The sequence below is a fragment of the Glycine max genome, chromosome 2 (genome assembly GCF_000004515.6).
Source record: "Glycine max cultivar Williams 82 chromosome 2, Glycine_max_v4.0, whole genome shotgun sequence".
NCBI lineage: Eukaryota > Viridiplantae > Streptophyta > Magnoliopsida > Fabales > Fabaceae > Glycine > Glycine max.
The window spans coordinates 27,845,694-27,872,118 of record NC_016089.4 but is presented as its reverse complement, the minus strand read 5'-3'; the positions used below and the strand labels follow the sequence as shown (position 1 = coordinate 27,872,118).

The 26,425-nt window shown below is 35.8% G+C and overlaps 3 protein-coding genes and 1 non-coding gene across 7 annotated transcripts; 3 read left to right on the top strand and 1 right to left on the bottom strand.

Moving 5' to 3' along the window:
- The first annotated feature begins 3,733 nt into the window (after nt 1–3,733).
- On the top strand, nt 3,734–3,840 carry LOC113000942 (small nucleolar RNA R71). The gene has a single exon (XR_003266244.1). It is a non-coding gene; the product is annotated as a small nucleolar RNA R71 (small nucleolar RNA).
- Nucleotides 3,841–11,056: 7,216 nt separating this feature from the next.
- On the top strand, nt 11,057–14,070 carry LOC100802183 (uncharacterized). 2 transcript variants are annotated; one of them, XM_041007241.1, is made up of 4 exons: nt 11,057–11,226; nt 11,696–11,740; nt 11,836–12,774; nt 13,588–14,070. In XM_041007241.1, exons 1-4 carry the CDS (start codon nt 11,221–11,223, stop codon nt 13,891–13,893), a joined length of 1,296 nt encoding a protein of 431 aa, XP_040863175.1. In that variant the 5' UTR covers nt 11,057–11,220; the 3' UTR covers nt 13,894–14,070. The 2 variants fall into 2 exon arrangements, with proteins under 2 accessions (XP_040863175.1, XP_003519016.1); XM_003518968.5 differs by lacking the exon at nt 11,696–11,740 and having other exon boundaries at nt 11,058–11,226.
- A 2,233-nt stretch (nt 14,071–16,303) lies between these two features.
- Nucleotides 16,304–20,873, bottom strand: LOC100499860 (uncharacterized). 3 transcript variants are annotated; one of them, XM_006574282.4, is made up of 5 exons: nt 20,741–20,873; nt 20,590–20,670; nt 19,293–19,450; nt 17,137–17,225; nt 16,304–16,600 (listed from the first exon to the last, which is right to left on the bottom strand). In XM_006574282.4, exons 2-5 carry the CDS (start codon nt 20,666–20,668, stop codon nt 16,489–16,491), a joined length of 438 nt encoding a protein of 145 aa, XP_006574345.1. In that variant the 5' UTR covers nt 20,669–20,670; nt 20,741–20,873; the 3' UTR covers nt 16,304–16,488.
- Nucleotides 20,874–21,348: 475 nt separating this feature from the next.
- LOC121174184 (protein MAIN-LIKE 1-like) lies at nt 21,349–24,459 on the top strand. The gene is made up of 4 exons (XM_041012886.1): nt 21,349–21,396; nt 22,872–22,972; nt 23,073–23,733; nt 23,837–24,459. Exons 1-4 carry the CDS (start codon nt 21,349–21,351, stop codon nt 23,837–23,839), a joined length of 813 nt encoding a protein of 270 aa, XP_040868820.1. The 3' UTR covers nt 23,840–24,459.
- The last annotated feature ends 1,966 nt before the right edge of the window (nt 24,460–26,425 follow it).

Genomic DNA, 26,425 nt, shown 5'->3' with positions numbered 1-26,425 from the left:
CTAAGGGAGGAAAAACAGAAGCAACTAAATAATTGACAATGTTAGCAAACCAGGGAGTAGAAAGAGAATCAGAAATAATATACAGTATATACAAATGATCATCCGGGAAATCATCCCGAATGGGTGAATCCTCATCAGACACACGTTCGATCCGACTTAAATGATCAACAACTAAATTTTGTGCTCCGCTCCTATCACGGATCTCCAAGTCAAACTCTTGGAGCCAGAGCATCCATCGGATCAATCTAGGCTTTGAATCAGCCTTCTTCAACAAGTACTTTAGAGCTGCATGGTTAGTATAAACAATAATGCGAGTACCAAGCAAATAAGAATGAAATTTTTCAAGAGCAAAAACTATGGCTAGTAGCTCTTTCTCAGTAGTAGTATAATTCGCTTGGGCAACATCTAAAGTCCTAGAAGAATAATATATCACCCTGGGCAATTTATCTATTTTCTGAGCAAGGACAGCCCCAATGCATAATTTGATGCATCACACATAAGCTCAAAAGGGGTTGTCCAGTCGGGTGCCTAGATGATGTTGGTGGTAGTCAGTGCTCTTTTGAGGCAATCAAAAGCCTCTTTGCATTTATCATTAAAGTCGAACTCCACCTCCTTTTGCAACAAGTTGGATAGTGGAAGGGCTACTTTGCTAAAATCTCTTATAAAGCGCCTGTAGAATCCTGCATGACCAAAAAAAGATTGCACCTCTCGCACGCAAGAGGGGTAAGGAAATTGTGAAATAACATAAATTTTTGCAGGATCTACTTCAGTGCCCTTATTGGAAATAATGTGGCCTAAAACTATACCTTGCTCAACCATAAAATGACATTTTTCAAAATTTAGAACAATGTTAGTTTCAATGCATCTATTCAAAACCTTTTCCAGACTAATATCAAAAGAGGATCCATATACAGTGAAATCATCCATAAACACCTCTATGCAATTTTCTAAAAAATCACTGAAAATACTGATCATGCATTGTTGGAAGGTACCAGGGGCATTGCACAGGCCGAAAGCCATCCTCCTATAGGCAAAAGTGCCGAAGGGGCAGGTGAATGTGGTCTTTTCTTGATCCTCAGGAGCAATAGTGATTTGCATATAACCAGAAAAACCATCAAGGAAACAATAGTGAGATTTACTTACTAGGCGTTCAGGCATCTGGTCAATGAATGGCAGGGGAAAATGGTCCTTTTTGGTAACCTAGTTCAACCTCATATAGTCGATGCAGACTCTCCAACTGTTATGCACCCGAGTAGGAATCAGCTCCTCCTTCTCATTTTTTATGACGGTGAGGCCGGTTTTCTTCGGGACTACCTGGACGGGACTCACCCATTGGTTGTCGGAGATAGGATAAATGATTCCAACTTGCAAAAGCTTGGTTACCTCATTCTTTACTACATCAAGAATCACCGGGTTGAGTCTTCTCTGTGGCTGTCTTACTGGTTTAGCCCCATCCTCTAAATTTATCCGTTGCATACATGTGGATGGGCTAATACCAGGAATATCCGCTATGGTCCAGCCTATAGCCTTCTTATGCTTCTTGAGAACTGATAACAACTTCTCCTCTTGCTCATCAGCAAGGGAGGCAGATATAGTTACTGGAAAACTTTTGTTATCATCCAAGTAAGCATATTTTAAATTTGATGGCAGAGGCTTCAATTCTGGTGTGGGCGGCTGGATAATGGTAGAAAGAGATGGTTTCTCAGCCTGTACCTCATAAAGAAAGTCAGAGGTATGTGCACTTCCTGAAACATGGTTAGTTCTATCTGACTCTAGAAAATCAATCTCAAGAGGTAAAACATCACCAGACATGTAATCAATATCAATTTCAGATTCACTCTCAGCATCAAATTCAGACATATGATCAAGTACAAATTCAGATTCAATGCATGAAGAGTGACAGACATGCAGATTAGAATGAAGATAAGTCATGTATTCATCAACAATATGGTCAATTATTTCAGCACGAAATACAGAAAGATCTTCAGATGGGTGTTTCATAGCATCAAGAATATTAAAATGAACAGTTATATCACCAAACTCCATAGATAGTGTGCCTGCATAAACATCTATCTTAGTTCTAGCAGTTTTCATAAAAGGTCTGCCTAGAATGATGGGAACTGATCCTTGAGAAAATCCTTCCTCCATATTCAAAATATAAAAATCAACAGGAAAAATCAGTTCACCAACTCTAACTAAGACATCCTTTATGAAACCAGGAGGATGGGCAACACTTGTATTAGCTAAATGAATCACCACATCAGTTGACTGCAAAGGGCCAAGAGATAGAGAATTAAAAATAGACAGAGGCATAACACTAACAGAAGCTCCTAAATCTAGCATGGCATTGTCAAACTTATTGTTCCCTATAATACAAGGTATGCTGAATGTACCTGGATCTTTACATTTTTTATGGATTTGGGGAATAGATTTACCAATCAATGCGGAGACATTTTTGCCCATACTAATTCTTTCACTTCCTTTAAGCTTCCGCTTATTAGTGCACAACTCCTTCAAGAATTTAGCATATCTTAGAATTTGCTTTATTGCATCCAGCAGAGGTATGTTTACCTCTACTTTTCTAAATGTTTCCAAGATCTCCTTCTCTGCCTCTTCCATTTTTTTGTTGGAAATTTCTCTTGGAGGGAATGGAAGAGAGATATGTTGCTTCTGTAAATCAAAATTACCAGTGGAAGATTCACCTGCATAGAAATTGTTAGGTAACTTACTCTTTAAATTTTTGTCATCATCTTTTTCTGGAGTAGAGTGAAGTTTGGCAGGTTCATTTGCGGATGAGGAAGATGTTGTTGGTTGAGGTTCTTGACACTGCTTTCCCGACCTCAATGTAATGGCACTCACATTTTTGGGATTCTGGACAGATTGAGAAGGTAATCTGTCAGAATTCTGGGACTGTTGTTGATTTAACTGTGTAGCCAATTGTCCCATCTGATTAGTTAAGCTCTGAATGGAGGCTCTGGTCTCTTGTTGAAATTGCATGTTTTGCATAGTCATTTGCCTCATAAGTTCTTCAAGGGAAGGTTGCGGAGGAGCCTCAACTGTTTGTTGTTTCTGGGGCTGTTGCTATTGTTGTTGTTGTTGTTGTTGTTGTTGCTGCTGCTAGATTGGTGGAGGAACGTATGGTCTACTTGGGCTAGCAACATTCTGAAAATAAGGTTGTTGTTGTTGCTGCTATTGTGAAGGACTCGACCATCTAAGGTTGGGATGATTCCTCCACCCGGGATTGTACCTATTGCTGGAGAGGTCATAATTATTCTGTTATGGCTGATTTTGTTGCTGAGGTTGAGGAGGTCTATTGTAGATGTTTGCAGCATAAGTTTCAGGTTATTCAATTGCTTCAGATTGTTGCACAGAAGGGCAAAGGTCTGTGTGGTGGTCGGCAGAGGAGCATAAACCATAGAGTCTTGCGACAGGTACAGACTTTTGATTAAAGGCCAACTGGGTTACCAGGTTAACCAAGGTATCTAGTTTACCCTTAAGCTTCTTAGATTCAGCTGATGAAGATGAATTCGTGGCTACTTCATGCACTCCTCTAATGACAATAACATCATTTCTGGCACTAAACTGTTGAGAGTTGGAAGCCATCTTCTTAATTAAATTTCTGGCTTCAGCAGGGGTCATGTCTCTAAGGGCTCCACCACTGGCAGCATCAATCATACTTTTCTCGATGTTACCGAGTCCTTCATAAAAATATTGGAGAAGAAGCTGCTCAGAAATCTGGTGGTGAGGGCAACTGGCACATAGTTTTTTAAATCTCTCTCAGTATTCATATAGGCTCTCTCCACTGAGTTGCCTAATGCCTGAAATATCCTTTCTGATGGTCGTGGTCCTGGAAGCAGGGAAACTTTTTTCTAAGAATACTTTCTTGAGGTCATCCTAGCTCGTGATGGACCTTGGAGCAAGGTAATATAGCCAGTCCTTTGCCACTCCCTCTAAAGAATGAGGAAAAGCCTTTGGAAATATGTGATCCTCCTAGACATCTGGGGGTTTCATGGTGGAGCAGACAATATGGAATTCTTTCAGATGTTTGTGCGGGTCTTCACCTGCAAGGCCATGAAACTTTGGAAGCAAATGGATCAGTCCAGTTTTAAGAACATATGGGACATCCTCATCAGGGTATTGGATGCACAAGCTTTCGTAGGTGAAATCAGGTGCAGCCATTTCCCTTAGAGTCCTCTCACGGGGTGGAGGTTGTGCCATGTTCTCAGAATGTTCAAAATCAGAATGCTCAAAATCACCAATAACAGAATGCATAGACTCACTAGTAACAGAATGCTCAGGATGCTCAAAAGGTATAAAATGATGCCTAACTAATCTATCTCAGGATCAAAGGGTTGTAAGTCAGATGGATTGCCTCTAGTCATACACTACATTTAGCATGCACAACTAGTTGCCTTCTTATGCAAGTAACAGTGTAGGTTTGAACTACAGCTACCATTAAATGATATCCAAATGACTTGAAAATTTGTAAGCAACACCCTAAAATCATGAAAAGATAGCACAAAAATTTTCAGAGAAAAATTCAAAGTCTAACTATGGAAACTACCTAAGGAAACTTTAGAAAAATAAAACAATAAAACTTGAAAAATAGAAAAAAAAAAAAACTAGTAAACAGGTGATTTTGGCTAGCTAGAGACCTCAGTCGGCCTTCGGCGGGTTACCATGGTATGGGAAATTTTTTTTTTACCCCAAATATATATATAATAATAGTCATTCTGATACCCGGAGTAAAAGTTATGGCCGTTTGAAGTTTTGCTAAACACAAGTTCTCAAATTTTTTTTAATCTCTCAAATCTGGCCACACCAAGTGTTCCTGGTATTTTTCACACAATATGAGTCAAAAGAACCTACCACACCAAAATTCAGCCAAAAATAATAACCCTAACTATCAAAACAAAAATCGCCAATTAAATTGTCAGCAGCAGTCACTAAAGGATTTGCACTACTACTCTGTTTCCCAGGTCAGCAAAAGTGGTGGCTAAATCCATCGCAAAGCACTACTCACAACAAAACACAAAAACTGAAATAGGGGAAGCGCTGAACAGAAAAACTAAAGCAAAATACCACACTAAACAAAATAACAAGACACTAACACAATCACTAACACAACACAAAAGCATAAAACAACTAAACATAAAACACGAATCACTAGCTATTATGAATCTTTGGACATTGCTCCCCGGCAACGGCGCCAAATTTGATCGAGGTCGTACCTGAATCAAATAAACATTAAAAATGCAGTATCTAGGAAGTGATCCTAGGTCGTCTCCCAACGAGCAATGGTCAACCAAACGTTCATAACAGATAGTAGAAAAATAGTAACGAATTGGGGGAGGGGGTTGTTTGCTTTTGTAAATTAAACAGCGAATAGATGTGAATTAGAAAATATCAGAATTAAAACACGTTGCTGCCCCTTGATTCACAAGCAAGTCTCTTATCCTAGGTTACGAGAGTTTATCCTTTATCAGTTCAACCACTTAATCCAACCCTAAATTAAATTACTAAGCGAAATTTAACATAAGGCATTCATTATGTGATTAAGTAGCACATACACCAATTAATCATGAACGATCATTAAGCATGAACGTAAATTAAGCGCAGAGACAATTAATCAAGTACTAAGCATGCATGAATTAATAGCAACAAATACAGAGTAATTGGCGAAGAGGAAAACCTGATCAGAATTTAATAGTAATAATATAACCTCAAAGAGAGTTGTGCTTGATCCTCAAGAGAAAACAATGCTGGAGACTTAGCCTTCCATTAATCAATAGAAAACGAAATTGTAGTAGAAACGAAGAAAACTAGAATTATTCTCCAAAACAAAAAAAAAAGCTAAAAACCAAAGAAAGAGAGAGAGAGAGAGAAGAGAGCCTAAACTAGAACCTTGGTGCTGTTATATAGTTTTCAGCCCCAAAGCTTACAAATCTGTTTTAAATCCAAGCCCATAAATAAAATAAAATTTAGATAAGATAAGATAAGATCTAGATTATATCTAGATGAGATCAAATCTAAATAATATCTAGATAAGATAAAATTTGGTAGAATAAAATAGTCTGCTCTCTTCAAGCTCAAGTCCAATTCTAGATTCAAACCCAATTGCTTATAATTCTCCTAAAATTAAATTAAAAACACAAAATTAATCCAGTAGGCCCAAATGATAAAACTGCATAATTAATTTGACAATTAAGGCTAATAAGTAATTAAAATGGTGACAAAAAGGTTAAGAAATATGAGAAAATGATGACACATCACTAGTCTAACCTCAGCAAGAAAATCACAAGTACTAAGGAAAGATCGTCCTAATATGATAGGAATATCCCCATCTGCCTCCATATCTAAAATTACAAAGTCAATTGGAAAGAGGAACTTGTCTAGCTTAACCAACACATCCTCAATTTTCCTTCTAGGATAGACAATTGAATGATCAACAAGGCAAAAAGTGATGTTAGTAGGCTCTAAGTGTGTTATGCCAAATTTCTTAAAGACGAAATAAAGCATCAAATTTATACTAGCCCCCAAATCACACAGACGCTTATCAAAGTAAGACTACCCTATCAAATAAGGAATAGTATATTTATCGAGGTCTTTCATCTTAGGGGAAAGTTTCCTAAGGACCACAACAAAACACTCCTCATTAAGATCCATAGGTCAAAATTTGTCAATTTTCCTTTGTTTAATAAAATTTCTTTAAAATGCTTGGCATAAGATGACATCTATGAAATAGCCTCAATGAAAGGGAGGTTGATGTGCATTTTCTCATAACCTCAAGAAATTTTTTAAATTACACATCCCACTAGTCATTCTTAACTCTTTGAGGAAAGTGTATACTTACCTTAGGAGATGTTAGTATCTCTTCCTTTTTCTTCCCCTTCCTTCTTTGGTATTGGGTTCCCATTAGTAGGATCCTCAATTTTCTCAAGTGTTTGGTCCTCTTTAGTAAGGACGTCATCTGCAACTTTTGAAGAAGAACCTTCCTTCTCCTCAGAGTCCTCTTGAATCCTCTTGCTTCTAGTCATCACATCATCGACATCCTCCTTCTTAGGATTTGGCTCAAGCTGTGAAGGAAGGTTGTTCGGTTGCCTTTGTGACAAGAAAGATTATATATTGGTCAATTGGGACTTCACCTGCTTCACTCTCTTATCATTCTGGGCCATATACTAAAGCATGGTTTCTTGAAGAGTGGGTTGTCGCTTCTCTTGTCTAGGCCTCTGATTTTGCATGGGTTGAGACCTAAACATTCCTTGACTTTGCCTAAAGCCTTGTCCTTTATTGAAATTGTTGGGGTACTGATTATAAGAATTTTCCTCCCCTAACAAAGTTGATCTCATCCATGGCTGCAACTAGCTTGTCACCAATAATGCATTCTTTTGGCCCATGCACAATCCTACATTTAATCATAGGTTGGGAATGAAGGTGCAGTAATGAGGACTTGAGCTTGAGTTCTCGTGAGTGTCTCAATCTTTAGTGGTAGAGCTTACATTGAATTTTCCAATTCAGTTTGGGATTCATTTGTCCCCAACTAGTTAACGCCTTTCTTCATAATCCTCATATCCCTGAGTTGTTGTAGGGGTCATAACACATGTCTTCAATGATTTTGATGGCATCAACATGGGGTTTTACATGAGGTAGCCCCTATAACCAACATCCAAGCTTGTCCTATTATGCGAGGACACTCCATAGAAAATATGAACCAACCTTTGTTGAGTAATGCCTTGGTGTGGAAAGCTTCTGATCATCTCTTGCAATCTTTCCCAAGCTTTAAGTAGACTCTCTTGCTCCATCTATACAAAGTTTCCAATGTCCCTAATGCATTGATATGTCTTCATGGGAGAGAAATAGCTCCTTAAGAAGTACTTGTGGACTGATTTCATGTAGTGATACCATTCTCTAGTAGTAAACATACCCAATTTTATGTCTTCCAGTTGAGAGAAAAGGGAAAGGCATAAAGTCTAATACATTCTAACGGCAGATGGTTCTGTTTTGTCGTGTTGATCAACTTGATGAACTTCCTCAAGTGATACATAGGCTCTTCATGGGCAGCACCACTAAACATGTTACTCTCCAACATTTGTAGGAACCCATGCTTGAAGTCAAATGTAACTCCTTCAGGTAGCTCGGGGAGTAGGATGGTATTGGTTTCCCCCAAGGAAAGGGTGAAGTAGTCCATAAGGTTTTGAGTTGGATAGACTATCATTCCTATTTCTCTCTCTCCATAGAGTTTTGCACTAAGTCTTCATATTAGCTTGTTAATATCAGGTTTGTACTATAGTGATGGATTTTGGGACCTGGTTTGCATGCACTAAAAAGCAGAGGAGAAGATCAAGTGCAATGAGAAACAAAAAGAATAAAGTAAAAACAAATAACATAAAATTAAATAAATAATGAAAGAATTTCTATGAACAAAAAATTGTTTGGTTTAACAAAATTAAACTACTTAGGAATTTTCACAACTCCTAACAACGATGCCAAAAACTTGATGCGTTAAAATAGTGTTTGAACAAGCACAAGTGTACTCTATGCAATAGTAACAGTAGATTAAAAGTATGGTTATTGAACCCTAAAGACCAATTGTATTTCCAAATAATCAAAATTATTAAACTAAACGATTGAGATAATTTAAAAAGAAGATTAAAGTATTTTATGGTTTTTGGATTTAAAAAAAAAACAAATAAGCTATCGCAAAAGAAAGAATTAAGCGATATTGAAAGTGATTGTCGATTATGATTCACCAGTGCCAATTTTCCCCCAATCACAATTCCTATGAAATTTCTAGCAAAGTTAATTACCGATTCAAAGTCAATCAAAAGCCTATGATCAAGGTGTAATGATGCTTTTTTTACCTTAAACCAATACTCCAATGATCATAGATATATTGATTTAAGTCAAATGATATAATCAGAATCAAGGATGATCAATTAAGGATTAATTAATCTATTGGAGATTACCCAAACAGTTTACCTAGGTTTACCAAATATACATAGATGATCACCATAGTATATTTGATTAAGCATAAGAATGATCAGTTCCCAAATAAATAATAGAGATAAGGAAGAGAATTAACTAACATAAAACATTGAGAATTTTCATTAAGAACAGAGAAAGGAGTACAAGTGGACAACTACATCATAACTCCTAGACTAGGGTGACTAGCTGCTCATGATCAGAGCACAAATCGAAAACCTATATGAAATTAGCATAGACATACCAACAAGGTAGGAATCATGATCACGATCCATCCTTATGATGTTGCCCACACTTCAAAAAAATCAAAACCCCTCATAGTGCTTTCAAATTTGTAAATTAGGTAAAAGATAAAAAGATATAGAAAAAAACCTTTAGTTATAGCTTCCTAATGATATCATCCAAAAAGGCACACTAAAATTGTGTTGAACTCCACCACAGTTGTGATCGGAAATTTATGGCATTGAAGCTTTGAAGCATTGTGGAACGACTACAGTCATCATGGTGTGGACTACGGTCGTGGCAAATTACCATGACCGTCGTCGGAAGCTGACACTGTTCAGAAGGGATGTCATCATTTTGACATGGTCGTACTGCTTACCACGACTATGATGAATGTACCATGATAGTAGTCAAGTGATAGAGTTCTTTAGATCTTCAGAAAACATGTAATTTTCATCTCTTTCACTCAATTGAGCGACTATACTTGTGCAAGACAAAACTAGTGTTCAAACGTGAGTTTTGCCAAAAAAAAATACATGAAAATGACACAAAAACTCACATAATATCACTCAAAAATTGGTTTATCAGTGGACCCTCCTCCCAATTGAGATAAGAATGAGGTCCGATGTCCTAACAAGAAGACTCGCCTTGTCCAGTTGATCCCAACTTTTAGTAAATTCATCCACCTCAATCAAGTTATCCATAGGGTTGACAACCTTTTCAAAACAGTCACGACTCCACAAGTGAATAGGTATCCCTTAACATAATACCCAAGTTGTTTGATATCCTGTTCTTTCTTTAAGGATCCATTGTGTAATAGATTAAAAAATGGTATTAAACCATTCCTTATCCTTTTCTACTACATCTTTGAGCACTATTCCCTCCATTCTAGATAGGAGGAATGAGCAATCACCCAGGTGGCACACTCTGATTGTACTCTGATTGAGTTGAAACCATATATGCATGATGAAGGCTTCTTTCGACGACATAACATGGCTCATATCATGAACCCTCCCAACTAGGCATTGCTTAAGCCAATCACAATCCTCCACCTATACTTAAGGTCAATACCTTTCCAATCATCATCTAAGCGTCCCCTTCAGTCTCCACCTTCTTTGTGGTTTGCCCCTCTTTTGTTGGACAATATGGTCAATACCTTTCCAATCATCATCTAAGCATTGTACTATGACTATCTTCAGAATTGTCTCAAATTTGATTTCAAACGAGTTATATACAAACTTTCATGTGATACTTTTGAGAACACACGTTAATTTCGTCCTTTTGTTTTATAAAGGTATAACTTTAAATAGCTGAAGCATTGTACTATGACTATCTTCAAAATTGTCTCAAATTTGATTTCAAACGAGTTATATACAAACTTTCATGAAACAATGCTTTAGATGATCTTCATGTGATACTTCTGTCTGAAACTTGAGGCTATCCCAATTTTTTATAATTGAGTGCTTCTACACTCTTTGTAATTTTTTTAATAAATTTATATAATCTTTAGAGTTATGTAATCATCAAAACTTTAAAGATTTATAGACATTAGGCCTCCTTGGTTCCAACAATAATAATGTTTACAAAAATAAACAAAAATCAGGATACTAAATCTATACTAATTTATTATTTCCTTTAAAAACTATCAAATTAACAAAATACTTATATTTCTAAAACCTCCCATCTAAACTTCAGAAGAAAAAATTCAAAAAATATAATATAAAAAGAAAAAATTATAATGCTTATAAAAATAAGTAAAAAATTAAATATTAAATTTATATTAATTAATTATTATATTTTTATTTTAAATATTGAATTTGAGAATATATATTAAAATCAAAAACAAAAAGCATCCATCAGATTTGGCATATTCCTTGTAACTGAGTAGAAGAGCATCCACCTTTTCGATTCCCCCCCTAAAATTAGCTACGCCATTAATTCCAATCAATCAATCAATCATGTACTTCAATTACAATGTTGGAATCTAAGATCCTTTAGATCTCATAACCACAACATATGTCGGTATGTTTTTTCTTCTTTCTTATTCCCTCATCTTTGTCATTAATTACACGGTTTCGTACACTATAATAAGGTTTCAATTGTTGAACATTGTATGCTTTTCGAGTGGGACAGATTATTAGAATGGTCTTCCACTGGATGTTTGGGAATTAAGTGTCGGGTTTCTTGAAAATTAATCAGAAGAGGTGGAAAAAACAGATTTGAACATTTGATTTCTTGGTATCTTAAAATCAACTGTTTTAGGCGCAAATGTGTTGTTACTGTTGATAATTTCCTCTCTCTCTCTCTCTCTTTTCGAGTGATGATGATTTCTGAAAACCTGAACTGCAATGATATATAGTCAATATTGTGCAGTAGATACTGAAAATTATGGTATTATAGGAGAGCTAGAAATTACTCGGTGAGGGGGTAATAAAACAAAGAATTTTAGAAATTTGAAGTGTTTTTTGTTTTGATTGTTTGTTTGTTTTAGGTTAGGATTCGAAAGTGTTTTTTTGGTCTATGTCTAGACCAGGAGGTAATCTTGTTCGAGCAAAGTATGACCACTATGGACAGCAAAGCAGAAATTGAAAGAGTGTATGATGATGTTTTCTTTCTGAAACTTTCGTGTAGGTTTTACCAAGCATGGAGCTTCCTACAACTGATGTGGACCTTGAGCCTAAGAAGATTGAACCTGAGAAAAACGAAGGTCCCTTGTTCCATTGTGATTTTTGTGATACAGAAGTAGTTCACAAGCTGGCTCAAATGTTCCTGCCAGGACTAGCCTGTGCCTGTGTTGATAACACCACAGGCGGTCCCTTCAAGACCCCTGGTTCAGTGGCTGTTGATCTGAGAAAGGAAATGATAGAATTTGTCACCCAAAAGAGCGAATCGTTTGTTGCTGAGTCTGTTATCTTAGAGGGTGGTCCTGATGGCGGAGCATTGGAACACCCTTTTGATATCATTTGCTATTTTGTTGATGAGTTTGTTAGTTCAAAGAGGAATTTGTTGAGCCAGGTTTCGGGGTGGCTGCTGAGTGATAAGAGAGAGGACAAAATAGACGATTTTGTTCAGGAGATGGAAATGAATGGTTTTTGGCCGCTGGATAGAAGAGAAACACTTGCAAAAACTTTGATCAAGAATGTTGACGTGAAGAGCTCGTTTCATTGCAGCATGAGTTTTAAATCGGCACGAGATCTTGCCAACCATGCTGACGATGGTTGCAACTTCAGGCCTGTGATCTGCCGAAATGAAGGGTGCGACGCCAGATTCAGTGCTGGTCATTTGAAGGAGCATGATTCAGCTTGTGATTTCAAGATAGTTCCATGTGAACAGAAGTGCACAGATAGCATTTTGAGACGCGAGATGGATAGGCACTGCATAACTGTTTGCCCAATGAAGCTTGTGAATTGCCCTTTCTATGCAGTGGGTTGTAGATCTGCTATTGCACAAAGTATGATTAGAAAACATTGTTCAGATGACATCGAGTCTCACCTGTTGCTCATGCTTAAAGGCATCCACCAGGAGGCATCAGGCGAAGATCTAAAACGACGTGTGGAGCAAATTTTACAGGTTAGTCAACATAAATCATAAGTACATTGGATGTTTTTGGTTTAGTAGCTACAAACTAAAAAATTACTTTAATAACCTACCCTCCAATGTTTTTTGGTTCAATAGCTCTGCTAACATACTAAAGTCCCATTGGCTCTCTTGGCCTCCAATGTTATCGTGTTTATTTTGTTTAATTTCTGATGATCTTAAGTGTAATTGAAATTTAGACTACTTCATTTTTAAAGCTAATCATGAGCTATAATGAATCAAAATCTGTTGCTTGGTTGACTGGTATGGTATGTATTCTGAAGTATACATTGGACAGGAAGTGTAGACCCAATGAGAAAAAAAACAGGTGTATAATAATAATCATTTGATAATTTTGTCAATACTAGTTTTAAAACATGAATGAAACTCTAGCATTGAACATTTGGGCTGTGGCTATTTATATGCTTCATTATGTGAGTATTATGTTACGTTTTAGTTATTTGTGAACTTTATAGTAAGAATTCTGCTGCATCACAGCTCATTGCTTTCGACATCTAATTCAATCAAGTTCCCAATTTCTGGTGGATTTCCCTTCTGTATTTTAGTTTATGGTCAGAAAATACTTAAGTAAACAAGTCTAATTAACAAGTTTTTGAGGGAATAAATTTGGTTTTTTATCCTAAAGTGAATAGGTCTACATTTTGGCAATAGATCAGCCTTTGATGGGGCTAGAAATTGTTAACTCGTATAATTAGTAGCCATTTATCTTCCCTAACTATCTATAGGAAGAGATACATAAATTTTCTTGGTATAATCAATATTCACACTTTTATTTTCATATGATAGGCGTCATCAAGAAGCAAATTAGCAGAGGCTCGGGATGTGAGATCTTATAAAAATATTGTCAAGGACCTTGAAGTTAAGCTAGGGCCTCTTGAAGTGATTGCCAAAGAGAAAACTAGTGCAGAAACTGTTGCCGAGAATGAAGATAGTGAAGACAATAGAACCAAAACAAAAGACAAGGAGCAGCACACACAAACTTTGAATTCATTGGATAAAGCTGAAGTGAGTGCCATCTTGGAAAAGACTTGTGCAGGGAATGCTGTCAATAAAGTGGATAGTGAACATAAGGAAAATGGAAAGCAAGGGTAGTGCACAGAAAAATGTGAGGAGCAGAAGGTCTTGAACAAAGGATGAGAAGCAAGGGTAATACAATATTTACTTTCCTCAGTAACTGAAGGTTAACTAAGCATGTTGTAGATGTAGCATTATATTGATTTTTCTAATTTGTCAAGTTTCAACGCAATTCATTAATATCTCTTCTGGTCCTCCCCCTCGTTTCACCGTGCAAATTTTCTGAAGATTTTAGAGATGTGCTTGTGTACCACCAGATGTTTTTGTGCATGTTGGATATGCATTTGTAGAATTGATTATACAAATTGATTTTGAATCAACGTAATTTTATAAAATTGATTTCAAGTAAATGGGAAATTTTAGTAATGTGATTTTGTTTTGATAATATATTTTGGAAAATTGATTTTCACAGGTAGCTTTGTTTGAAAACTTAACAATCAAAATTGATCTTGGATATATGATTACCAACATGACTTGAGAGTGAGTCTAAGGGTGTACATGGAACAAATAGCATGACTAAGGATATATATGAAACACAGAAAAAAATGACTAAGGTTATACATGGAACAAATAACATGACTTGAGTTAGTGTTGAAGAAAAAGCCACTTCTAACTTGGAATCATGTTTCGAACATTGTTGATTAATTAATCATAAAATGTTTCTTTAAAAGGCCACATATTCATACTGGATAGATCATGCCCCGACTTTTAAAAATTGCAAAGATGGTTTACTATATTGTTAACCTATTAATCTATTATACATATGTTATAAATAGTATCATTAAAACTGTTCAGGTCGTCACATGTTGTAGGGTTTTTTTTTTCACTTCACTCTCTTTTACTTTTGCCTTTCTTCACCCTATTTCCTTTATTTTCTCTCTTCATGGGATTGCACAGTGTACTGACGTGCTTTGCACACGGGATTGTTCTAGTGACTTTTGAAAACCTTAAAAAAATTGCAACTTCACAAAGAGTTACTAGAATTTACCAAATACAAAGTCGATGTCTTCTTTTTGGTAAACTGTGTCAAAAAAAACTAAATGTTAAGAAGAATTCATAAAATAAATGGTAGTCACTATTGAAAGAGTAATACTTAAATGTTAACATAACAAAAAGTATTAACTATATTGTTAAAATATGACATGACAGGATAATAACACGTGTTTCAGATTATGTACTATCAATCGATTTTTCAATCATTCTAAACAATTCTTAAAATACTGTTTGAATAAAATGACCCACACTAAACGAGAAGAACCAGGTGATTTTGTCAAAGTTCAAAGATCAACTATTCCCAAAAAATACTATCAAAGATCAACTATTCCCAAAAAATACTAAATTGGTTGCCTTTTAACACTTAATTTACAGATAAAGATCAAATTCTTTTATTAATTTATATAACAAAATATATTGACAATTTCCTATATTAGTTTTTAAATATTCACAAAAGAACGAGGCATATCTAAAATTTTACCCTTCAATATTTTAAAAAACAACCCTTTGATATCAGTGAGAAATAAAACTCCTTTATAAAATTATTATATAGCAATACTTTCTTATTTTTGACTGGACTGAAATGGGTCATTGCCAGATCCAGACAGCACTGTTCCGAGCCATTGACTGCACATGTTTTCTCATACTGATTAATGGCTGTTGCGACATGCATCCAGCACAATTGTTGATACACCTAATAATTATGTACAATTCCCATTTTGTCCTTCATAAAACTGATACAGATTGGACAATCCGTAAACCTCGTACGGACTCATCAATCTCTATGAGACTTATGGATACGGATTGAACAATCTATAAACCTCATACGGATTGATCAATCCATATAAGACTTACAGATTGTCCAATCCGTATCAGTTTTACAAAAGAACAAAACAAGAATCGCACACAATTGTTGAGTGTATCATCAATTGTGCTGGGTGTGCGTAGCAACAGCACTAATTAATTCTATTAAGGTTGCAGTATAGGGTGTTGAGTTCTATTGTTTTTTGCTGCAATTTGTTGTCTTTTGCAGGCACGTGTCTGTTGCCAGCTTGTTACATTCTTGCATCTTGCTCTTTAAATCAGCTTTCGTACATCTTGTGCAAAGAGCTGATATTAATTTAAATCATTTTGGCCTTTCAAAAAAAATCTGTTAAGGTTAGTTTGTGGTGACTTATTAAGCTTAATTAGTGATTCTGAACAAGACATATATCCGCAAGTCATGGTTTGATATATGAGCTTTTCTTATAAGTAATGTAAAGAATACATTATCCAAACAATAGTAAAGATACACACCAGGGGAATGAGTATAATCAAGCAATAATAATTTCACACCCCATGGAGGGATGCGAAATAGGTGTAGGAGAGAGAGAGAGAGATGAGTAAATAGAGAGGGAGTGGAAAATAAATATAAGGGAGGGTAAAGAAAAAGATGTGAGAAAACCAGAGTCTTTGATCAAATCACCAAATATTTGGTTTTGAAACTTCAGGTCCTACTGAAGACCCGCATTAGTAAGAAAATCGACAGCTTAAGTACTCAAACATGAAGATAGAAATAGCTGCTGTCTTTTTGCTGCAACAAGGCTTCACATCTTCATATTTATTTTTTACATACAATTTTCAGACTTTCCTTATCAGAAGATACAACCTCTGATCCAGCTCAAACTTGTTGCAATGAGAGGTATCTCCCTTCAGCATCATCAGAAGCCCACCAAATGAAATATTCATCTCCCTACAATTCAAAGCCAATAAACATTATGACTATTAAAAAGAATTACAAAAAATAAAAATAAAATACACAACATTAATGTAATGATCACATTAATCTCTAACTAGGGAGCTGCTATTAGGAATAAAATCCACTACATAATCTCAGAACTTAAGATAACTTGTTATCTCATAATCTCAAGACAATTTCTAAATGATTGGCACAATAGAACTAAACAATGTCAAGATAATTTTCATTTTTATTTAGTTGAGCAGTGTTCACTTAGAAACAAAATGAGTCAATTGGCATTATACAAACTACATATATGCAATTCACTTATTCAGTTCAGGCTAACGATCATTAAAAACAATTCACTTCCGAAGGAAGAATCCATTGTTCCTAGTGACTAGCTTTCAAATGGCTAATCCGCAACACATGCTGGCTATACAGAATTAAGTTACAAGCATTAATTTAGTAATTTAGTACATTAATTTGGTTATTTAGTAAATTATTACATATGAATATGAAACTCAAAACTGGAATTCTGGAAATAGACATACGCTTTTTCACGCCCTGAACCCTCTGTTATCCTGTAGAGCTTCCCATACATGACATATTCAAAATTGTTGGCCAGTGATTGTCGACTGATCTGGAAAATAAGAAATATATGGCAGAATTCTGTAAGCCAAATTAATTCACTAATTGATGTGACAAGCAATAGGGGAAAAATGAAATAAACAAACAGAAATAGAAACCATAAAAAGAAAATGATGAAGGACGAAGGGAACTATTAGTTATAAATTGGGTTATTTATAGATCACAAAAATATCCACAAAGTTTGTTAACAGTACTATGGCATATTGTCAACAAACACAGACTTAGTACAAGTTTATGATTCTAGGACCTAGGTAGAGAAATAAATCAATCACACAAACTGATCAAACACTCATCGCTATTTGCCTTCTCAAATTATTTGTTTGTTTTCTGTGTGCCATAGCATTAATTTATGACATCATTGAACCCGCTGTTATAAACCTATCATTTCTCTTCTGTCACAACATCTGCAAACCCAGGGTCCATCAAGAACCCAAAATGACAAAGGTGTCTAGAATAGAGGGCTTAAACATGAAGGAAAGAGTTGAAGTTCTATTCCAAACTTGGGTTATTTTCATTCAATTTTGGTGCTGGTGTGCTTTCATTTGTTGTTGAAAGGAATACATAAATGTACACATAAAGTTATTGAAGGATAGAGGATAAGGACTAAGGTATTGTGCTTTGATATGGAATATTCTCTAGATGAACACTAATATATCCTTCTAGGAAACATCACATGTTGGAACACCTAATACAAATATTGTTTGTCACATTTAAATAACACTGCCACTGTGGACATCCTTTTAATCTTAGTTTCAGAGCCAGAGTAAATGAGTAATAATCACGTGTACTGGCATGAAGGCCCATGTCCTTGTGTATCTATTATGACTAGTGATGGGTTTCTGCTTTACGTTTGAATGCTATGATGCTATCCTGGGTTTTATTTAAATATTATTTTTATATCAGGAATACTCTGATGACAGAAGCTCAATGAGTTTGTGTAGAATTTTGGATTTGACAAACTTGATGGCATCTGCTCTGTAGCAATGTTATTTTGTATGTTACTTGTGTCTCAGTAATCATGATTTACAAGGGCTAAGAATTGTCTTTAATTAGGATTAGGATATAAAGGTATTTGCACCTTTGAGGGTTGTCAGAGGGCTTAATTACAAATAATCAATGTTTTTCATGGAGGTTAACCAGAAGAGTGACCCTCTTTGGGCTGGGATTCATATCTCTTTCACCCATCATTTTCTCTTCTAATCACTCTCGAGCTATAAAATTGCTTACTATTTAGTATAGCATTAAGGATACAGAGGAAACGATAGTGTTGTATGTAGTTTATCCTATTTAAAGTATCTAAGCCATATCCCAACCCACATGTATCACTTGAAAAAAATTGAAAAAGAAACTAAAAAAAATATAAGATATTCCGGCCCTCGATTTACGTATCTAGGTGTATTGCACACATTGGAGTCACATACAGGTACAACATTGATATGTTGGAGTATTTTAGAGGGTGACATACTTGAAACTTGTTTTAGTAACACAGAGTGGCCACATGGTTAAATAGTAAATATAATGAAAGATACTGAATATTCCAGAGCACAATAAAAAGGCACTAAATAAAAAATATAGAAGAGCAAACTGTATTAAACAACCGTAGTGAAAACTTGCTTCCAACTGCATTAAATTAAGCTAGTGTCATCTGATCATCAAGATCCAAGCATTAAAACTTACTTCACTGCAAATAACCACTGGTCCACATATGAATTGAATCACACCTACCCAGAAAAAAATTTGGCAGAAAACAAACCACTCTTGAGGCTTGTCACATCAACCATGTCTATGCTCACCATTAACCCAAGTTCTAATTTGAATTCCAAGCTGATGATGAAGGATAAAAGCTCCCAGTCACAGAAAAAGCTTAACGAAATGGTAAACTAAACAAACAAAGATTGGCAAACACCTGAGGCTTTGACAAGGATAAGCACAGCCACACACCATTAAATGCACATTCTATACCAGTAACTAATTTTTTCTACCATGCTCACTTGACAATCATAACAACAATCCTTCACAGTAAAAAAAGGTTCCTTGCAAAAGATAATAAATTAATTACCTGGGTATAATATCCAGTGTCTGGAGTTCCATCAGGATTAAGTGTTGAAACAAGCACAAGAGCAAACTTCTGACCAACCTTTAACGGATATATCTCGGAATTAATGTCCAGGTGCATAAACATGTCAAACTTTTCACTTCTTGCTTCAATGCGAGTGACTTGAGATGCACAATATCGAAGCATTAGAATGAAAAACACAAACAAAAGTAAAAATGTCTCTTGTAAGACCAAATAATCATGTCACCACAACATGGAATGTAAATAAAAGCAGACAAACTTTAATGGTGAGTTTGGATGGGGAATTTTAAGAAAGGAAATTCAATTTTTAAGTGAATTTAAAATACCATACATCAAATAACTTGTTTGGACATCAAATCTAAATAATTTTTCAAAATGATCAAAATTTTATAGGGGATTCTTTTTCGACCAAAATGAAAGAATTTGGAAATTCTTTATCTTTTTCAGGTTCTCACTGAACACTCTCATTCTGAAGCTTTGATGCATTCTCTCTTTCTCTCTATCCCTTCTCTCAATTTACACCATTATGTATAATAGAAGCTATCAATATTTGCTTCTTCCTTTTCTTTTCAACTATATTTTCGTAGTTGTAAATTATATTGAAATCAAAACAGCAAGTACTAAACAAAGAATTTTACACACACAATATTTAAGTTGCTTTATCCAAACAAAATATTTTAAAAATAAAAAGAATTTAATTGAAAATAATTAAAGAGAAACTACTCTATGCAATGAGAGTATTTACACTGTAATTCTCATATATTTGTTTTGACTTCTACGCTAACTAGCTTTAAAGTTATAGCTACTATGATTTCTGATTGATCAACAGTGTCATGCATTTCAAATTCCTTGTAATTTTGAAATCCCATTAACAAACACTACCAGAAAGAAAAATGAGATTCCTTTCTGCAGTGAGAAAAACATTCTAGAAAGAGAAATTTTTTTTGAAAGGTGGTAATATATAGACAGCACAAATGGCAAAACCCTAGACATTTAACTCTTGACTATGATATATTTTTTTTTATCAGCAAACGTACGTTAGTGGTTAGTTTTTGTTGGTGGGGAATTCGAACTCACTACCTCTCCACCCTCTCTTTTCTCTTCACCACTAAGCCAACCTTATAACCCCATGATAGAACAATAAAGCATGGAAAGATAAACAAAAACAAATAATATATGGATACAATTGAAGTCATGAAAAAACAACAAACTTGCAAATAATAATAATAATAATAATAATAATAATAATAATAATAATAATAATAATAATAATTAATACCTTTATCGAATAATTTTTTGTCATCGGGGTTTAATTTTTCGACCCTAAATATATCCTCGAAGAGATTGTTCTCCACCATGGCTGAAACGGAACAACTTAACACCCAAACGCAACGTATGAAAAAAGCACAAAGCAGAGAAACGAAAATTACAGCGCTGCTTTTATCCGCAAGATGCGAACGAAGAGATCAAAAGAAGAAGAAGAAGAAGTGAGTTAAACGTCAGAACAGAACCTACCTACGGTTCGTTCAGTGCAGTACTCTGCGTGAGAACTGAGAGGAGAGTAAAGTAAAACATGGAATAGAGGGAGCAGATAAGGAGTTCGGGAATTTCCAAATGGGCCTAGACAGGAATGGCCCGTGGGCAACACTACTGGCCCACAAATGGTTTGGGCCTTTTGTCTTAAGTGTTGCTAGGTGCACCCAGCATTTTTGCTGGTGCACCCAGCACTTGAAGTGAAAAGCCCGTAATACCCCTGACTTATTTTTTTTTAAAAAAAATGTGAGATTCTCTCTCTGCCGCCCGCATTTCGGCTTCTTCTTCCTCAGCCCGATTTTTTCTTCTTCTTCCTCACCTCAGCCGTTTCCGTCTTCTTCTTGCTCACCTCACCGGCGTTTCCATTTGTCACCATTGTTGCCGTTAAGAGGAGGTTGCCGGGAAGAGGTTCTTCTTCTTCTTCAGCCACCATTGTTGTTGTGAAGAGGAGCTTGTCGTGAAGAGGTTTCCGTGAGGTGCATTGAGGAGGTTTCCGTGAAGAGTAATGCCACCATTCACCGTCGAGGGAGCTTCGTCACCATCCACTGTCGAGGTAAGCGTTGTAACCATGTCTTTTAGTTCATTGTTGCCGGAGTTAGGTTGATCCGCTTGGGTATTATGTTGATCCGTAAGTAGAGACGTTAGTGAACGGATCAACTTGATCCGTAAGAAACTTACGGATCAAGTTAATTCATAAGCTTCATATGAATCAAGTTGATCCGTAAGTTTGATTAAGGATGTAGTTGATCCGCAACAAGCTTACGGATCAAGTTGATCCGTAAGAAGGAATTTTAATTTTAAAAAATGCCAAATAGGTTATAAATAATGAAAAATATTTTTATTAAGATTTAGGGTTAGATGTGAGGCTTTTAGACTGAAGTAGAGTACGATTAAGTGATGAAAAAAAGTTTGAAATCATGCGTTCATTATTTGATGAAGTTTCTCTCAACTTATTTGAGATAATGAATATTTATTAAGATATTTCTGTGGACATAAGCAAGAAGTACTCAAAATGTTAAATTTGTGTTGTTCTACTATTTCTATTTTATGGAGTTGTAGTTAGTGTTTTTTGTCCTTTGATGTGTTCTTCCCATATTTCTATTTTATGGTGGTGTTGTTAGTGTGTTCTGTCTTTGATGTTCATTGTACCTAAAAGGGTTTGTTTCCCTAACAATCGCATTCAGCTACTACAATTTATCATAACCTGAAACTAATAGCTTCAATACCAATAAGAACACAATGAAAACGAGTAGTTTATGGAGCCAAAATAATCATTGATTATTACCTCAAGAAAATCATACAGTTGATACATTTTGGTTGGTTTCACCCTCAAACCAATCACACCTAAAACATTGTTTTTTATCCTTTTGTGGTTTGTATTGTATAATGCATGAGTAGATAACATGTAATTGGATGTGTGCTTTCATGGTCATAGTTGGTTATGTTTTGTGGTCAAAAGTTTATGTAGTAATTCATTTAAAGAGCATGTAATCATGATTTGGAATGAATATTGAGCTTCAATGGAACAAAACTAATCATTTAAAGCGAGAGTGAACAAGAGTGGATAGTAGTAGTTGCTGGTAATGCACCAGGACTAGCTCATGCACTTGCACTTTCCCTTTCATTTAACACTATGATTCAATTCGATTGATATAAGCCAGTGATTCATATAAGCCAATGATTTTCACTTTGTGGATACCTCTTAGCATATTTGCATCGTCATTTAGGATCTGCAAATCATGGTTAGGACTAGAGGCCTAGGCCGTGCTTTAGGTAGGGTTAGCGGTAGTGGTCTGGGGAGAGGTGATCGTGATGATTCTGACGATGCTCCCCAGCGCTGAAGGCTACCGCATCCGCACGTAGGCAACGAGTACCTGTGACGTACCTGTGGCTGAGGCTGACGTACCTGGTCCTGACTTAGCCTCGAGTGAGGCTGGCCTAGATGCAAATGAGCCGATGGTAGAAGCTAACATTCAGGACACTGGTGCAGACACTACTGCAGAGGATGATGCAGACACCGACGCATAGGCTACTGAGGATGAGCCTGAGGGATTTTCGAGTGGTCCGACTGACCCATTCGTGCTGACCGAGTATGCAGAGCACGTTGCAGCAGCGTATAGACGGGAAAGGTATTTATAATATTGAATTTTAGTTATGTGTTAATTATACTTTATTATTGAAATTTGTTTTCCTTTAAAAGATTATGTGTTCCTTTATACTTCAATTCAGGAGCGTCCTGAAGTTGAAGTTATCCTCTCACGGGAGGAAGGTGCATAATTTAGGCAGGCCTGTCCCTTCCATTGAGGGGCTAGTTGTTGGGACAGGACTAAGTCCTCTGATCGCGTGTTCGATATACACTGGTGATCGGGGACTTTTATCGTCGTTTGTCGAATGGTGGCACCGGGAGACTTCTAGTTTCCATCTTCCTGTGGGAGAGGTGGCGATCACACTGGACGACATTGCGTCTCTTTTGCATCTGCCCGTGGTTGGCGACTTGCATGCCTTTCAGCCCTTGCACGTGGATGATGTGGTACAGATGTTGGTGGAGTTATTAATGGTCTCTGCAGAGGCTGCCAGGGCTAAGACAGGGCAGTGTCGTGGACCGTATGTACACCTACAATGGGTACATGATATCTATGAGCGTCGATGCCAGGTAAGACATTGGACAGCTGCGGCTCGCGCGTATCTTCTTCATCTTCTGGGTTACACTCTTTTTGCTAACAAGAGTGCAACCCATGTTCATGTTGTGTTTCTGGAGGCCCTTCATGACCTCAGTCAGACTGGGAGGTATGCCTGGGGAGTAGCTGCGCCGGTGCATATGTACGACCACCTAAATGATGCTTCTATCAGCACCAGCCGACAGCTTGGTGGTTACATCATGCTGTTGCAGGTAACAAACATGTTTTTTATTCGTTGAGGTTCAACAATGTTTAACTTGAAATTTTTTTAGACTTTCATTATTAATGTTTATGATTTTCATGTTACCTCTGTAGTGATGGATATCGAGCACTTTCCCTCAATCGCAAAGTCCACTGCTGATCCAGACTACGACGAGGATTCACCGTGTGCTTATAGGTGGATTGCTACGAAGAAGACCGTGAAGAGCATGCGTACACCGACGTACAGGAAGCGCCTGGACTGACTCCGGATTCTGGATGTCTGTTGGATCCCATATGGGGTGCACTGACCGGTCCAAGACTTCCATATGATTTCATGTTATTCCGGTCTGCTGCGTTGGGGGCCCGTTGCTGTGTATTACCGATCAGAGAGGGTCTTGCGACATTTTGGATACACCCAAACCATTCCTGCTCTGCCTATCGATTCATGGGTGTCGTTTGATGATATACACAACAGGTGGATGCACTATTCGGACCATATGATTGCAGCAGGTGAGATGTGCGTTGTGCCAGGTCAGTGTGCCAACGACTACATGGACTAGTTCTTCCGCATTTCGCATCCATTCATGACATCGGACCAGCCATCAGATCCTTTGCCAGATGGTTATGCTACGCATCCCAGAGTTGTCCCTCAGGTCCCAGAGACAGATATCCCTCAGGTCCGGGAGCCAGCAGTACCATTAACATCTGTAAGGTCTGATGTTGACGAGTTGAGACATGCAGTGGTAAGTGTTACTAATAATTTATGTCATTTACGTCAATTTTTTCATAATAATTTGTCTAATTTGTTTGTTTTGTATTTAACAGGAAGCTTGCAATGCGATTGCGGAGAGGTTGGAGCGGTATCTCAACCTAGGGGTGGTCACATAAGGCACATTGACACATGAGGTGATCAAAGAATGCCTTAGGATTGTCAGGAGTGTCACACAAGACCAGCTAGTGTATGTTAGGTCTCGACGCAAATGGCGCACGGATCAATCATAGTTTATTTACACATTTTATATTGAAATTCGATGTATATACATTTATTGTACTTGAACCCATTTCGTTAGTAATTTTAGTTTTGTTTATTTCCATTTTTGTTGTTCAAAGACGTTGGTCAATCTTTACAAAGTTTAATGAACAAAAATAATAAATATAAAAAATTTTAAAGACTAAAAATATAATTAAGCAAATTGTAATTATTTTTTATTTTTATAAAAATATACAAGCCTACCTATAGGCATAATTTCATATTTCATTTTTTTAGAAAAAAAATTAAATACAAACTTATAATGTAAAATATATATATATATATATATATATATATACTAACATATATAAAATTTTAAAAATAGATTATAAAATATATTAATAATATAAAAATTTTATAAATTATAAATTCAACACCCGTACATAACACGGAATATTACGCTAATATTGTCGAATATGTTAACCTCACATTCACATCAATGATTGTGTATTATGGTTAAAGAAAAGGCTAAAACATTGACATAAGTATATTAAATCCTTCAAAAGCAATTTATTCAACAGTTAAAGTATATGTAAAATAACATAGCTTTGCACATAGCAACTCTATATATTAAATCAAAACTTAGAACATTCATTTTACCCTAGAAACCTGAAGTCACCACGTTCAATAGGTGAAACATTATATATTATATTAAATTAATAATTGATTCATATAATTTATTTATTTTCTTGATTTCCATATTTTGCATTAGAGTTAAATATACTTTGTTAAATATTTTTAATCATTAAATTATTTTTAATTTATGACAAAATATATTTTAATTAAATTTTAATTTTATAGTAGTTTCTTTTAAAAAATGAACTACTCGAGTTTAAATAATTTGTCTAATTGTAATCTTTACAATTAATTGTTATTTTTCATTTGTTGTAGTTGTTTTTTTTATTTAAAATAAATTTGCAACACCGACAAGAAAGTAAAAGTAGTAGAAATAAAATTTAATAGAGAACGACAAGTCGTCTTCCATTTCCAGAAAAACAAAAAAGAACGATTTGCAATACATGAATTCAAATAGTACATTAACTTCAACATAGTCGAACGAAATTAAATTTGCATCAAATACTACAACTAAATCATGCTAGTTTTGTGACAAGGACAACTCGTCTTCCATTTTCATTACAGGTTTATTGAAAACAGCTAAAATTTTCTATTGGCCCAATCTTTTTTTAGTAGTTAGACTCAATTAACACCTTCATCACATCATCATTGGTTTTGAGTTCAATTATTTCGAATTTGATAACTTTTTCTAAATACTCATGGTGACTTGGTTTCCGAAAAAACAATCGTCTTACCGTTTGTGTTTCATGAATACCATAAGGGGGAATCCCATGAGGCACAACTTGCTTGATTAAATCTTTCAGTTCATCCATTGTACATTTGGAATGAATGTCAAACTTTTTGGGATTTTTTCCTGTGAACGAGTAACCAACAAACTCATTTTGGCGTGACATGTTCCACCTCCCATTGTAATATAGCAGGGCATCATGAGTAGGGGTCATAGTGACTTGAAGTAAGTTTAAAATATCATTTGGTGTTCTAGCAATGGTACATAATAACTCAATCGGACTAACAAACGAAAATTGATGATTACACATTAACATTGTGTTAAAATCAACATCATTTTTCAGTTGCATACATTGAAACCAAAATTGATT